The sequence below is a fragment of the Diorhabda carinulata genome, chromosome 3 (assembly GCF_026250575.1).
Source record: "Diorhabda carinulata isolate Delta chromosome 3, icDioCari1.1, whole genome shotgun sequence".
Lineage (NCBI taxonomy): Eukaryota > Metazoa > Arthropoda > Insecta > Coleoptera > Chrysomelidae > Diorhabda > Diorhabda carinulata.
Window position 1 is genome coordinate 2,783,044 of NC_079462.1, and position 14,796 is coordinate 2,797,839.

Genomic DNA, 14,796 nt, shown 5'->3' on the forward strand with positions numbered 1-14,796 from the left:
ATTGAAATACACTGTTGGCCGTTGACGTTGAAGATGCTACGAATAAGTTCAATATTATTTAGCTACTTCTATTTATTTATTTTTATTAAACTCCCCGTATCAAATGATCTTGATTTTAGATATATAACATCCATAATTACATTGAGTTTCTATAACCAAATTATCGTCTTCAGAGACCGAGGGTAAATAAAAAGAATATAAAGGAAAAAAACTAATGACAAGAGTCAAAACATGAATCGATGATTGAATACAAGATCTAGAAGATGATAATAAAAAGACAGGAGAAAGACGCGTAATCTGGAAGATAAAAAAATATAGAGTAGGTGGCATAACACGAGATGGATTAGGCTAAGAATAACTGTGGCAACTGGAAGATTATTGACACAGTTTATAACACAAAAGTTGATACCAAAATATATAAAAACAGAAATATATATAGGAAAAAAGTAGCCATATTGGCAATTGGATCAGAAATATGAGTAAGACATTTGAATTTGAAGCTCAATTAAAACAAAATCTCGAAAGGCCAACTAAGATCGATGGGAGAAGAACGATTAAGACAAAGCAGGAGCTCAACAGAAGAAATAGATATAGTAGAGAGAAAAAATGAAGATTAGAATGGTAGGAAATAAAACGAAATGCACGAAATAAGGAAGTATGTGAATAGCTGTAGCAACAAGAAACCAAGGAATGACTCAAATCCAAAACTTTTGAACCTGGAATGGCGAAATCAGGAATCAGACAAAATTATATACATAATTTGAAATTTCTCTTGTCCCTGTTAAACTATCATGGAGATATCACTTTAAAACCGGGTGTACAGATCAAGTAAACGAAGAGTGGAAAAGCATGGAGAAAAGAGTAAACTTGATGTAGTGAAATTCCTTCCACTGACGCTGCCAACAGCAACGAATCGTCGTCTCAATAATCTACCTTTTGCATTGAGAATTAGTTAAAAAGAATATTAGATTCTACTGGCGTTTGGTAAAAACTCAATCGGTTTTTGGTATATTCTTTAGCATATGTGTCATGACTAAAATATCATTGGAAAAATGTTCTTCTTGGTTTTCAGCTTTTGTAAGTAGAAAATAAGACTACCATGGAAGATCCAGCGAGTTCTGATGATATCCTCTAAACATTTTTTTCTTGTTGGTAACTTGATTTTCAAAAATTATCTTATTTTGGCAGAAAATAGCCATTTTTGATAACTTCACGGTACTCTACACGAGAAAGAATCATTTGGAACTGTTTAGCAAGTATTAAAAGAATTCTGTTTCAACAGGAACTGAATTTTTTAACGAATTAATGATCCAGATCGTTGTTTGAAGCTTCTTCCTCAACAGGGGATGCATTTTTTTACGAATGGATAAAACCAACAACGAATTAATGATTCAGATCGTTGTTTAAACCTTTTTTTCTCAACAGATGCTTTATTTTTCACGAAGAAACGAAACCAATAACCAATTAGCGATACAAATCGTTGTTTAAAGCTTCTTCCTCAACAAGTGATGCATTTTTTAACAAATGAACAAAACCAACAACGAATTAATGATTTAGGTCGTTGTTTGAAGCTTCTTCCCCAACATGTGTTTTATTTTTTCATGAAGAAACGAACCCAATAACGAATTAGCGATACAAATCGTTGTTTAAAGCTTCTTCCTCAACAAGTGATGCATTTTTTAACAAATGAACAAAACCAACAACGAATTAATGATTTAGGTCGTTGTTTGAAGCTTCTTTCTCAACAGGTGCTTTATTTTTTCACGAAGAAACGAAACCAATAACGAATTAGCGATACAGATCGTTGCTTGAAGCTTTTTCCTCAACAGGGGATGCATTTTTTCACGAATGGACAAAACCAACAACGAATTAATGATCCAGATCGTTGTTTGAAGCTTCTTTCTCAACAGGTGCTTTATTTTTTCACGAAGAAACGAAACCAATAACGAATTAGCGATACAGATCGTTGCTTGAAGCTTTTTCCTCAACAGGGGATGCATTTTTTCACGAATGGACAAAACCAACAACGAATTAATGATCCAGATCGTTGTTTGAAGCTTCTTTCTCAACAGGTGCTTTATTTTTTCACGAAGAAACGAAACCAATAACGAATTAGCGATACAGATCGTTGCTTGAAGCTTTTTTCCCAATAGGGGCTGCATTTTTTCACGAAGGGACGAAACCGATGATAAATTAATGATTTAGATCGTTGTTTGTAGCTTATTTCTCAACAGGTGCTACATTTTTTCACGAAGAAACGAAACCAATAACGAATTAATGATTCAAAAATATAAAAGCTGTTTTACAAACATTGCTTAGAAAGGTTGGAAAAAAAATAAAAACCTTTTTGTCTGGAGAGGTCAACCTGAAGGAAGGCGCCCAAGAGCAAAATGGAATGACCAAGTGGGTAAAGATGTAAGAAGACTTTATGGAGAAGTAGACATGGCTGAGGGTAGAAAATGATGGAGGCAACTTGTTGGCGAGGCCAAAAATCAACTTGGAATTGAGTGGCCACAGTAATAGTACTAGTTGTTTGGATTGGCCACTTTTAAAAATCAATCAACGAGGAATCTTGATACAGCTGCACTTTTTCTTCAACTTTATCTAGTTATTTTAGTAGGTTATAGGGAAAAGAAAACAAATACAAACATTCACTAAAAATTTATTTTTCACTTTCACGCATAACCTAAAATTAATTTGTTTCAAACGACATTTCAAAATTCACATCAGTTGTCGACTTTTTTCACGGTCGAACTTATGAGAGAGTCTATACTAAAATTTTGATTAGGCAGGGTCGTACTCGACGTGCTAGCGCCCAAATTATGCGTCAAACTATGTCGTCTCAAATCACAATTTCTCCGAAACACTTTCCCACACGTCGAACAATTATAAGGTTTGATATCTGTGTGGGTGAGAAGGTGAGTCTTCAGATTGGATCGTTGATTAAACGATCTACTGCAAACCGGACATTTATGTGGAGATTCTTCCATGTGGAGTATTTTGTGTACGGCTAGCGTACGGGATTGGCAGAAACCTTTACCGCATTCCGTACATTTGAAGGGCTTCTCTTTACTGTGGATGTACCTAGAACAAAACAAAGTTGTTTAATGATAAATAATAAACAATCTATTATGGAGAAGAGTTATTGCAAAGGTATGACAACCCTTGTTAAATATAATTTTTAAAATAAAAAATTATTCCCGACTATAATAGATTGAACACTGAACGATTTATTAAAAATTTATTAAGGATAAATGACTGGCTATTTCCTTCTGTCAGATTATTACTCAATTAAATCATCAATAATTGTATCAATAAGCAAACTGAAAAGGAATCATTAAATATAACAATCAATGATTTTCAGTCTTTTTTTATAAATCATCAAGTTAATTAAAAATGAGTGATCTTTAAATCACCGTTTATATTTTAAATTTGAATGATAAGATGATAAATTCCACAGAAGCATTCGCTTTTGGCATGAAGCATTCGCTTTTGGCATGAAGCATTCGCTTTTGGCATTATTACTGGGAATATAATAGAGAAAAAGCCTTTTTGTGATATAGAAAGAAAGAAGGATCCTTTCCAAGGCTGTACCATATGGAAATTTATTACTGTGGAGCCTAAGAAGTATCTGGTTATTAGAAAACTGGTTTCCTTGCAGGACAACACCTGATGAAACTGCGTCTTGTCGAAGCTGAAGACAAAAGTAACCACTGGTGGTGGTATAGGAACCTCAGTGTCTTAAAAAGGAATAATAAGGGGTTTTTAAGTTCATGGTCATTCAGGGATCAAGTACAACAAGTATACTAGCCAAGAAAGAACCTTTTTGTGGAAGGAAGAATTCCAAAGGAAGAATCATTTGTTTTCCAGGATGGCACAATACGGAAATTTATTACAGCAGAGCCTAAGAAGTATCTGGTTATTAGAAAACATTCTTACTGGTTTCCTTGCAGGACAACACCTGATGAAACTGCGTCTTGTCGAAGCTGAAGACAAAAGCAACCACTGGTGGTGGTATAGGAACCTCAGTGTCTTAAAAAGGAATAATAAGGGGGTTTGTTAAGTTTATGGTCATTCAGGGATCAAGTACAACAAGTATACTAGCCAAGAAAGAACCTTTTTGTGGAAGGAAGAATTCCTAAGGAAGAATCATTTGCTTTCCAGGATGGCACAATACGGAAATTTATTACAGCAGAGCCTAAGAAGTATCTGGTTATTAGAAAACATTCTTACTGGTTTCCTTGCAGGACAACACCTGATGAAACTGCGTCTTGTCGAAGCTGAAGACAAAAGCAACCACTGGTGGTGGTATAGGAACCTCAGTGTCTTAAAAAGGAATAATAAGGGGGTTTGTTAAGTTTATGGTCATTCAGGGATCAAGTACAACAAGTATACTAGCCAAGAAAGAACCTTTTTGTGGAAGGAAGAATTCCTAAGGAAGAATCATTTGCTTTCCAGGATGGCACAATACGGAAATTTATTACAGCAGAGCCTAAGAAGTATCTGGTTATTAGAAAACATTCTTACTGGTTTCCTTGCAGGACAACACCTGATGAAACTGCGTCTTGTCGAAGCTGAAGACAAAAGCAACCACTGGTGGTGGTATAGGAACCTCAGTGTCTTAAAAAGGAATAATAAGGGGGTTTGTTAAGTTTATGGTCATTCAGGGATCAAGTACAACAAGTATACTAGCCAAGAAAGAACCTTTTTGTGGAAGGAAGAATTCCTAAGGAAGAATCATTTGCTTTCCAGGATGGCACAATACGGAAATTTATTACAGCAGAGCCTAAGAAGTATCTGGTTATTAGAAAACATTCTTACTGGTTTCCTTGCAGGACAACACCTGGTGAAACTGCGTCTTGTCGAAGCTGAAGACAAAAGTAACCACTGGTGGTGGTATAGGAACCTCAGTGTCTTAAAAAGGAATAATAAAGGGTTTTTAAGTTCATGGTCACTCAGGTATGAAGAAAAGTACCTTTTTGTGGTATAGGACAAAGGAAAAATGCTCGAGGAATAGATCGATCCGAAATTTAATGCTGTAGAACAAAGAATCTCAGCATATATTTTCATTGGATTTTTTGCAGGACAACACGTGATAAAACTGCGTTTAGCAGAAGCTGAAGGGTGCAGACCACTTACTTCCAAGCTAATATAGAAAATGATTTGGACAAGAAAATTGTTGTATCATCCATTGTCGCAAAAATTTAGTTTATTCTACTGAAACAGCTTTAAGCAATTCTGAATCGTCGATGATAATTGATGCAACAAAGCTTTTTAATAGTAAAATCTTCTTGCAAATCCTTGCCTTTTGATATCTTCAATTTTGCCCTACCACCTTTTCAGTTGTAGTTGAGGATTCCAATATTAAATATTAATCTTCTATAACTCGATCCAGAGTGAAGCAAATTTTTTTCTTAACAATGGAAAGTTACGGTACACTGAAAAGGTTTTTGTTTTTGTTCCTAAAAGTTTGTAATTTTAACGCGAATTGCGTTTCACTGCTTGATTGTGGCTACTCAACAAACAAGCTCAAGACATTTAGTTTTCTTAATCCGTAGTTGATTGTCTGAAACCATGGATGTTTGTGAAGACATTAAGAACGCTTGTAGCTTTTTTATGGTAAGAACATTCCATAGTTTCTTCACGTTAACAACGATTTCAGAGTCTGTTTGTATATTAATAATTTCTTCTGAATGGAGCCTATCAATCAGATCAAATTACTGACGGACTTTATGTATAATGTTTGTCTTTTTCTTGACGAACGTTTGATAATTTTTTTCGAGGACAATAATCTGATAATTTAGATCAATTAAATTTTAAAAAATATAGATTCCCTCGAACGGTTTAATAATAATAATTGTCATGAAATTAACATACTAACATCTCCAATAACAGATCGTGATACCGAATACACCTATTAAAACCTGTTTTTTTACAAGAAAATTAGTCAGATTGTAACCGTAGATAACAATATATATTTACAAGGTTACGAGATTTTTTTATAAGGCGCATTGTATTTGATTTCGAAAAAAAAACCATTCGGGTTGTCAAGACGAATATGAAAGTCATGGAAGCGGATGGTTTAAAAGAAAAAAAAACGGATAAAATAATAAATTATAATGTTTTAATTATGTATTATGTATGCAGGCTGAATATAGAAGGTTTCTTATGTATCATCTCGGTAATATAAAAAATATTTCACGTACATGTGTATAATAACAAAAAAAAAATAAAAAACTACACTTTTCTTTTTTTACTGAATTATTTTTGTTATATGTACTGGACAAACCGTTTATCTCGATAGATCTAACAAAGTGATCAGTTTCCAGTTCATTGGAATTGGCCCTGATATAGAAGTTGCTCCTCTGCAGTGCTGGGGTTGTGGTTTTTGCACTATCTCCAAGAAAAAAGAAAAAAAACGAACGACCAGTCGGGGTGTGAAGAAAAAGACAAGAAAGCTCCATCCTGATAAACCGTTCCTTCCAGGTTTGGGGAAATCTTTTCCATTTTTCTGTTGATTTTTGTTTTTTTTTAGAACTTTTTTTTGTTTATTATTTGATAGGAAGCTGGTAATTGGAGGGCTGGCGGGTATAGCTGCGGCTATTTCCTTCCGTCGGCCATTTGGCTGGTGAACCGGTTCACCAGGTTACAGGAAAACCGTAGAAAACCTGCAACATCGACGATCCCTTTGTCTGTATCAGTTCATTTCGAGCCACGAAACAGTGTACTTAAAGTTAGTTCATAGAGCTTTAACGAGCTTCTCTGAAAGTACAGTAAAAAAAACACGAGAAGACAATGGGGTACCAAAGTGCATTGATTTCTTTCAAGAAAACTTCGTCGCAATCTTTATATGTTTGCAGAACAAAGAGGGCTAACGTTTTGTCACGGAGACTGTTCTAGGAAAGTGATGGTGAGATTCATTTTTCCACTACAACTATGTGGCTGCACGTTACCCTCTAAAAAGAAGCTTTTTAGAGGACGAACATCGAAAAAAATTTAATTTTCAACGAGTCCTCTAATAAATAATTTAGATCCCCTAAAAAACTTATTATTCATTTGCAAGATAGTTCATAGTTCATACGTGTGGACGGCTGTTGAAGTCGTTGAGCACATAGGCCTTCAGATAGGCCCATCGTGTCCAACTTGACGTCACCAAAGTCCGATGTTCTTTAAGGGGACGATCACGCGCTTTGGTTCGAACCCTTTGATGTCGTTAGGCAGGTTGTGGGGTTCGACCAGGTGAATGTTGGACACTCACAGATAACGTGGTCTGCAGTTTCGTCCTCCTCCATGCACCAGAGGCACTCCGGATCATCCGTGATGCCCATGGTGTGAAGCAGTATCCGGTTAGAAGTCCGGCCTATCTAGCTGGAGCAGTTGTTGTTTGGTGAGAGACGAACGGGGTCCATCTAGACGTGCCTTCGCTTGCCAGGTGTCTCCATCCATCTCTGCCGAGCCCGCCTTGCGAGATGGCTGTAGACAAACGTGATGACAGCGCTTTTGGCCACACCAAGAATGAGTTTTGGGCCCGTTGGTGGGTTCGCCGATCCCGATTGGCGAGTGAGTTCATTTCGTCGTTGCCTTTGTTGCACGAGTGACCGAGCATCCAAACGAGCTGGAGCTTGCAGCCATCACTCACCAGATTTTGGAAGACCCCCCTTAAGGTTCTAATTTGTGCCGGACAAGTCATTTTGCACAATAGTAGCGATGGCGAAATTGAACTAGACAAAATCTAGTAATAAATATATCATTCAAGAGATTTAATATTTAAATTGAACGGACACATCATATTAAAATTTTACGCTCAACAATTTACGTATATTGGATCTTCTCCAATTTTATATAGGTTTCTATACTGAAGGCATTTTCTTTAATTGTGAAAAATACATGGAAATGTTACAAAGAAATGCGAACACGAAAAACCAGACACGAGACGAGTGATCACGACAATCGATGGTTAAGATCATCGTCTAAGACTACTAACTCCAAGAAATCGTTTCTAATCTACAAGGGTTACAATAAACGAATTAAAAAACTTTGAGAGACTAGTTTGAACTTTTTCCAAACCGACCTAGTTTAGGGTTAATGTTATCTCTATGAGAAAAGGTGGTGTCAAGGTCAAGCGTCAAATCGATAGCGTTTTCCTCAAACAATGATGGCTCATAATGAAATATCTCTGCAAATTGAGCACCTAATCATATATATACTGTTACCCAGTGACGTTAGTCATATTTTGTCTGGTGCTGAGTTAATGAATGCCTCAAAGAAAAATACTACTACGATATCAGTGTTTCCATTTTGGCACAAAAATGTAGTTAATTGTTTCGTGGAAGTAATTTTGCATAATCAGGTTCTTGTTAGTTGTTTTTGCTGTTGTAAGATGCATTAATTATTACTCCAGATCAGATTTTACGAAATTCATCGAAGACCGTTGTGACAAAGCAAATAATCTAATTGCAAATTTAGAATCTACTCAAAAATAAAGTATAATAAATAAATAATGTGGTTTCTTGCTAAATGACTTTATGGCTCCATCCCCTGATGGGTCACTCTATGAGGTCTTCTGACCAGCGTCTTTTCAATCTTCTCTGTTCCATTGTATCAGTGTAAAGCTTGGATTTTGGTGGTTTTCGTTGCGGTTTTTGTTTCTTATCGCTGATGTCTGAATAACTTCATTGATGGTTGGAATACCGAGGTCTGTGTGTAATGTGTGGTATTAGCTATCATTCGAAGTATTTTAGATTGAAAAGTTTGCAGTATCTTGGTGTTCGATGATTTACTGCAACCCCATAGCTCTATTCTTATTGTCTATTGTTGGACTGCGATCTTCTGCCGATTATCCAGTTCATATTTTGAAGTTTTAGCTTTAGTTGCGATTTTTTTAACTTGTATGTGTTTCTTCCAAGTTAACTTTTGGTCTAAGTGTAGTCTGAGGTATTTGACTTATGTTTTTACATTGGAATCGTCAATGGTCAGTGAAGCAAATAATCTAAAGTTTAATTCAATTTAGAATAGTTTAGTTCTGCATAGTCAATCAATTTAAATTATTTGTAGCATTTGTTTAAATAATTTCTGTAATTTGTTAATAGCTTCTCAGTTTTGTTATTACGTAACAAAGAACTGTCTTTAAGGAGGAACGTAAACTACTAATGGCAGACGGTGATGTTTACGCCTACCATAAATACCGAATACTTGTATCATTATAAGAGATATTTTATGTTAATGTCAAGACAAGGTGGATGGAAGTATCGAATTTTAAATAAGCAAATTATAATTTTATCATTTTACAATTTAAAAGTATCAAGAGATGGAAAATTATATTTGGAAACATCTGTTTTGAATCTAACAGTTAATTATATATTTTTTGAAATACGCTGCCGATATGAGTTAAGTTTGCAATCGAATTTACATGTCACAATATTTAATTTATTCGTGTTATGGCTTTACATAGATATTCCATAGATGAAAACGAATTTCTACTGAGAATATGTACAAAAATAGAATTTATAATACGACTCTATGAAAGGTACAACAAGAATACTATGATTTTGGTTAAAATTCATGTCATTTTTGACATTTTTGTAGTCTATTTTATAAATGAAAGAGTAATAAAACCTACTTACTAATCCAAAGCTTAGGACTCTATATAATTTTCATAGAATGAGCTAAAAGAAGTACTAGGACATCAGCGTAACTGTATTTTTGGTTTTTTTCGATGACAAATTGAAGGTGTGGAATGAGAATAATGTAGACATCACCAAATATCACAAATTGTGAAGTACCGTCCGAAAATATCAAAAATTCTTACCAGAGAATAAATAAATTTTCAAATAAAGCTCCAGATACTGATTATTTGATGAAGAAATTAGCAATAACTAGAAAATTCGTTGTTAATACATATTTTGGTTACGAAAGCCACGTGCAGCGTAGTTTTTGTATCCCTACAAACTTCTCATGGACAATTGTTTGTAAAACACCTCAAGAATCCAATCCGGAGCTCTTTACTGGTCACTGCCTTCGAGGATCGTCAGCGAATTCATACGATCAAACGATAGGGAAGATAGAGATCCTCAACGATAGCGAGAAGCGAATTTAGGACTCCATAGGAAATAAGAATAAGATTGCTTGCAGTAATCTTCCAGTTTACAATCTGTGTGATGAGTTTCCTGTTGCATCGGTAGCTGTAGCATCTTCAAATAGCGATAAACAGCACCAGTACCATCCTCAAGTAGCAACAATACATTCGTTATCTTCATGAGAAGTTTGCATTAGCAACTATTTTAATTGCAGCGTTAATATTACGATGATGGTGCCAGAAGTACTTGGCCTAACAGCATATGTTTCAAATTTGAAGACGCCAATTGGTCATCGTTATTTGGAAGTCATTATCCAAACCAATATAAAAGCTGAACTAGATTCTACTGTGAGGGAGACAGTTCTTTCGTTATTAACAGTAAAATAGTGGGTAGCAGAGTTTAAACGAAGACCAGCATCGCTGTAGTCGACGAAATGAGATGACGACTCCAGAAATTTTGAATAAAATCCACAAAGCCGTACTAGATGATCGTCGACTGAAAGCAAATATAGAAGGCATTTCAAAAAGTGCGATACATCGTATATTAACTGAAAATTCTAACATGACATAGCTGTGCGCAAGATGGAACAAAAACAGTGTGGTAAAGATGATTCCATCGAGTGTTTGGCAATGTTTCACAGAGATGAAGCTGAATTTTAGCGCCGTTCCATAGCTATGGATGGAACATGTGTCCGTCACTTCATACCCGAAACAATCAAAACAATGGATTGAGGGAGAACCGGCTCCAAAGAAAGCAAAGACCGTTCCATCTGCAAGCAAGGTCGTGGCGTCGGTTTTTTGGGAAGCGCTTGGGATAATTTTCATTGACTATGTTGAAAAAGAAAAAAACTAGTATTATTGCAACGTTTGAGCGAAGAAATCAAGCAAAAACGTCGCATTTGGCTAAGAAGAAGGTGTTGTTTCATCAAGACAATGCACCGGCTAACACATCTGTTATTGCAATGGTTAAAACTAATGAATTTAAGTTTGAATTGCTACTTCATGCACCGTATTCGCCAGATTTAGCCCCCTCGGATTATTTTCTATTTTCTAACAATGAAGATCACCTCGTCATTGGCAGTTTTGAGAAGCTTTAAGATTGGGAAAAGTGTATGAAGCTAAAAGGAGGTTACGTTGAAAATTAACTATATCTGTTTTTGCGTTTTTGTATTTTATTTTCTTTCTTTTATTTAGTAAAATATTAAATACCTATGCATAATTTTTTAATTATCGTTTTACAGATACATAAATAAATAAATAATTCCAAAAAATCTCATTTTTCATAAAATTATTACACTAGTGTTTAAAAGTCTATTTTTAACTAGTGTTATAAATATTTATACGCACGCTTTGTTATAAAATCCTCATATTGAATTAAAAATGTCACTTTAAACGTCAATTTCGTAATAGTATATTACACCACAATGGCCTAAAGTTAAATTTTCGGCCCTGCTCGTCACGATGCCCGAGGCGAAGCCCCACAAGGGCCGAAAGTTAAATCTTCGGCCCTTGTGGTGTAATATACGATTTTGATTCAATTCTAATATCCATTTAGATAAATTCTTAAGTTGTAAACTTTCTAACGAGCTCTAATCTTTTGGTTTATACAATTTACTAAATAATAAACGTGCTGTAACTTGTTGGATCATTCAAAAATATGTCCAAACAATAAAATTTCATCTACAATTTATTTTCGATAGATACATCCTTGCATACATCTCCTACTATTAAGAAAAGTACCAGTACTTGGATTATACTTTTTGGACAAATTTCCAAAATTATGTACTGGATAGCTACTATTTTTGACATATTTTTGATATTTCGAAGCTAATGGGGAGAAGACGACAAAGAAATGAAAGGGAAAAGAAAAATTTATAAGAAAGAAGTCGTTTGATTCAAAAAATCAATCGAATTACAGAAGAAATGAGAAGGAACAAAACGGAATGAAGAAGAAGATAATGACGGTACTTATAAATTTGTTAATGAAAATATTACGAACAATAACAACATGAAAAATTAATATATTTCTGATTATTTCGTTACAACGGGTTACAAAAATAGATAAATCGTTACCTGTGATCTCTCAAATGGTCCTGTCTTCTGAAAGCTTTCCCACAAATATCACAGGAATACGGCCTTTCGTCTGTATGGGTCCTTTCGTGTATCAACAAATTATAACTTTTAGTAAAATGTCTATTGCAAAATTTACATATGAATTGCTTCTTCGGTCTAGCACCGCCTTTTTGTCTACCATTAGTAGCTCCAGTTGTAGTTGTAACAGTCGATGAAGATCCAACTAAAGCTAAATTTTCAGGATTTTGGAACATGGAATTCAATATCAAACTCGGATACGAAGTATCTACCGGCGACGAAGGAACCGAAACGTTACTTAACGTATCTTCGTTATCTAACAGAGCCAAATCTTCTTCTACTTCTTCCGCTAAATCTACATCTTCAGTTAGGCTGGTATTTGTTACTAGTTCGTCGCTAGTACCGACTGTATCTTCACTGATTTTAGCAGTACTGGCCGCTATTTTTAAAATATCGATTTTACCTGAATTGTTACTAGTAGAAACTGTTGATAATCTTTGTAGGGTTAAATACGATTCGAGGGCTTGTAGATTCAACGCCGCGGCTGCGGCTGAATTCGCCGGTAAAAAAGCGGCTTGTTGCAACGAACTCATCATAGCGTTTTGTAAAGATAAAGCTACATTCTGTATCGATCTCTGTAATAAATTTTCTTGTAATATAGCCGTCGCTATATTTTTATCTAATTCCGTATATTTGCTAGGTGACATTTGTTTTTTTTCTTCTTTAGTCACATTATCCGGTGAAGTTTGCATCTTATCGAGCTGCAGAAAACAAAGATAGCTGATCTTTATCGTTGTCTGTGCGTTTCTATGTTGACATTTTGTCAAGTTTATGAGTCTTATCAGTTGATTACATACCTCATGTCACCGTACTCCATTATCAATCACGAAAATTATTTTTTTTATACGTAATAATGTCACTTTAAACGCACGGCGCGCACACTCTAGCCTCAAACAGTAAAACATCGACTAAGCAAGTATCCTAGTAGCTGTTAAAATGTTCTTCATCTGTTTTCACCTGTGCGCCATCTATATGAAAGGTGAGGACCGGCGAGAAGAACTCTTGCGGGAATGGTGCTATTAGTTGAAAGTAGAAAACGTGTTATTATCAACTGTTAAAATTCTATACGATATAAAAAAAAACTATAAAGACGATACTCGCGTTTATACCGTGTAGGTTGAAAATAACGGTAATAATTTTCATATTATATATAGGTTGTCTCGTAAATAATACGATTTCCGCGGCTCCTCGATTTCTCTATGCCTTATTCCGATATCTCGTTTCGTTATCGAGATATCGATACTTGAAGTTGGAAAAATTTATTTTTATTTATTATTATTCGTATATGTTATTATATTATATTAGTTTATATGTGTAATAAGCTTGTCTTTTAATGTCTAATCCGTTTGTAAAAGGTCTAGGCTGCAACTACGCCATATGTATATTTCTAAAATATTTAAACACAATTTTTTTCAATTTATTTATTATAGAAATGGTGCATAAAAAAATTACCTAACCTAACCTAACCGAATCTAACCTAACCTAACTTTACCTAGCCTATCCTAACCTAAATAAATAACTTTTGAAAGCCTATACTATACTTTACATTAAATTACTAATTAAATATTCAAACTCTCATTAAATATTTTTTTATTTGATAAATAGTGAAAAACAACCGACAATTATCTATGAAAAACATCAAATTATTCATGTATTTATCGTAAGTTATCAAAAATGGCGCATTTTGTTATGAAAATCTATTTTTTTAATATAATTTTGTATTATCAGGGTAAATAATATAAAAATTGAATAAAAAATCTTTTGTTTATTGAATTTCAAGATTCATATTGAATTTGATGTGATAAAATATCCATTTGAAACGAAGTATTGAACGCCATCTGTTGAATAAAACGAATTTTGAACTACAACGTTTGATTATAACTTTAAGTATCGATATCTCGAAAACGAAGCGAGATATCAAAAAATTTCTTTCTTCATTTTTCGATTTATTTTGGCCTAATCAAGCCAAATCCCCTGTTAAATCGCGACGCCATGAAAATCGTACTCATAAAAATAATAATAATTATTATTACCTGAAATTTTATGGTATACCGCCACCAAAACCAAAGGACCATATATGAAGAAGACGATATACACAAAGAACTAATAGAAGAGAACAATCCGGCTGAATCAGAAACAAAAATAGTGAAAACAACAAATAGAACAGACAATAAAATCGAAGTAGAAAATGGAGGTCCAAACCGCTGCATGGACAACTTGCTAAAGAAATTTAAAAAGAAACAGTAAATCAAAAGCGTGGTTCATGGCTCAAGACCGAAACTGAAGCACTCTTTACGGAGTACCGAAACCAATCCATTCCCACATGAAAGTTAATATAAAGAAAAGTAACTCAGACCATATTTAGTTCGACACTGAAGTAAACACCAAGTGGTACCAAGTAACCCGGACCCAGTAATAAACACATAAGTAGTTGGAACATACAATTACAGATAGAAATGTACTAGCAAACAAACCAGACCCAATAATAAAGAATAAGAAAAGAAGACAATGCCAATTGATGGATGTAGCAATCCCATCGGACTACAATATAACACAAAAAGAAGCAGAGA

The 14,796-nt window shown here is 34.6% G+C and overlaps 1 protein-coding gene across 2 annotated transcripts; it reads right to left on the reverse strand.

Annotated features, from left to right (window-relative positions):
* Positions 1-2,646: 2,646 nt before the first annotated feature.
* Positions 2,647-13,136, reverse strand: LOC130891187 (protein sister of odd and bowel-like). Of its 2 annotated transcripts, XM_057795786.1 has the most exons (3): positions 13,024-13,130; positions 12,149-12,927; positions 2,647-3,084 (listed from the first exon to the last, which is right to left on the reverse strand). In XM_057795786.1, the coding sequence occupies exons 2-3, from the start codon at positions 12,916-12,918 to the stop codon at positions 2,727-2,729; spliced, it is 1,128 nt and encodes a 375-aa protein (XP_057651769.1). In that variant the 5' UTR covers positions 12,919-12,927; positions 13,024-13,130; the 3' UTR covers positions 2,647-2,726. The 2 variants fall into 2 exon arrangements, with proteins under 2 accessions (XP_057651769.1, XP_057651770.1); XM_057795787.1 differs by having other exon boundaries at positions 12,149-13,136.
* Between the last annotated feature and the right edge of the window lie 1,660 nt (positions 13,137-14,796).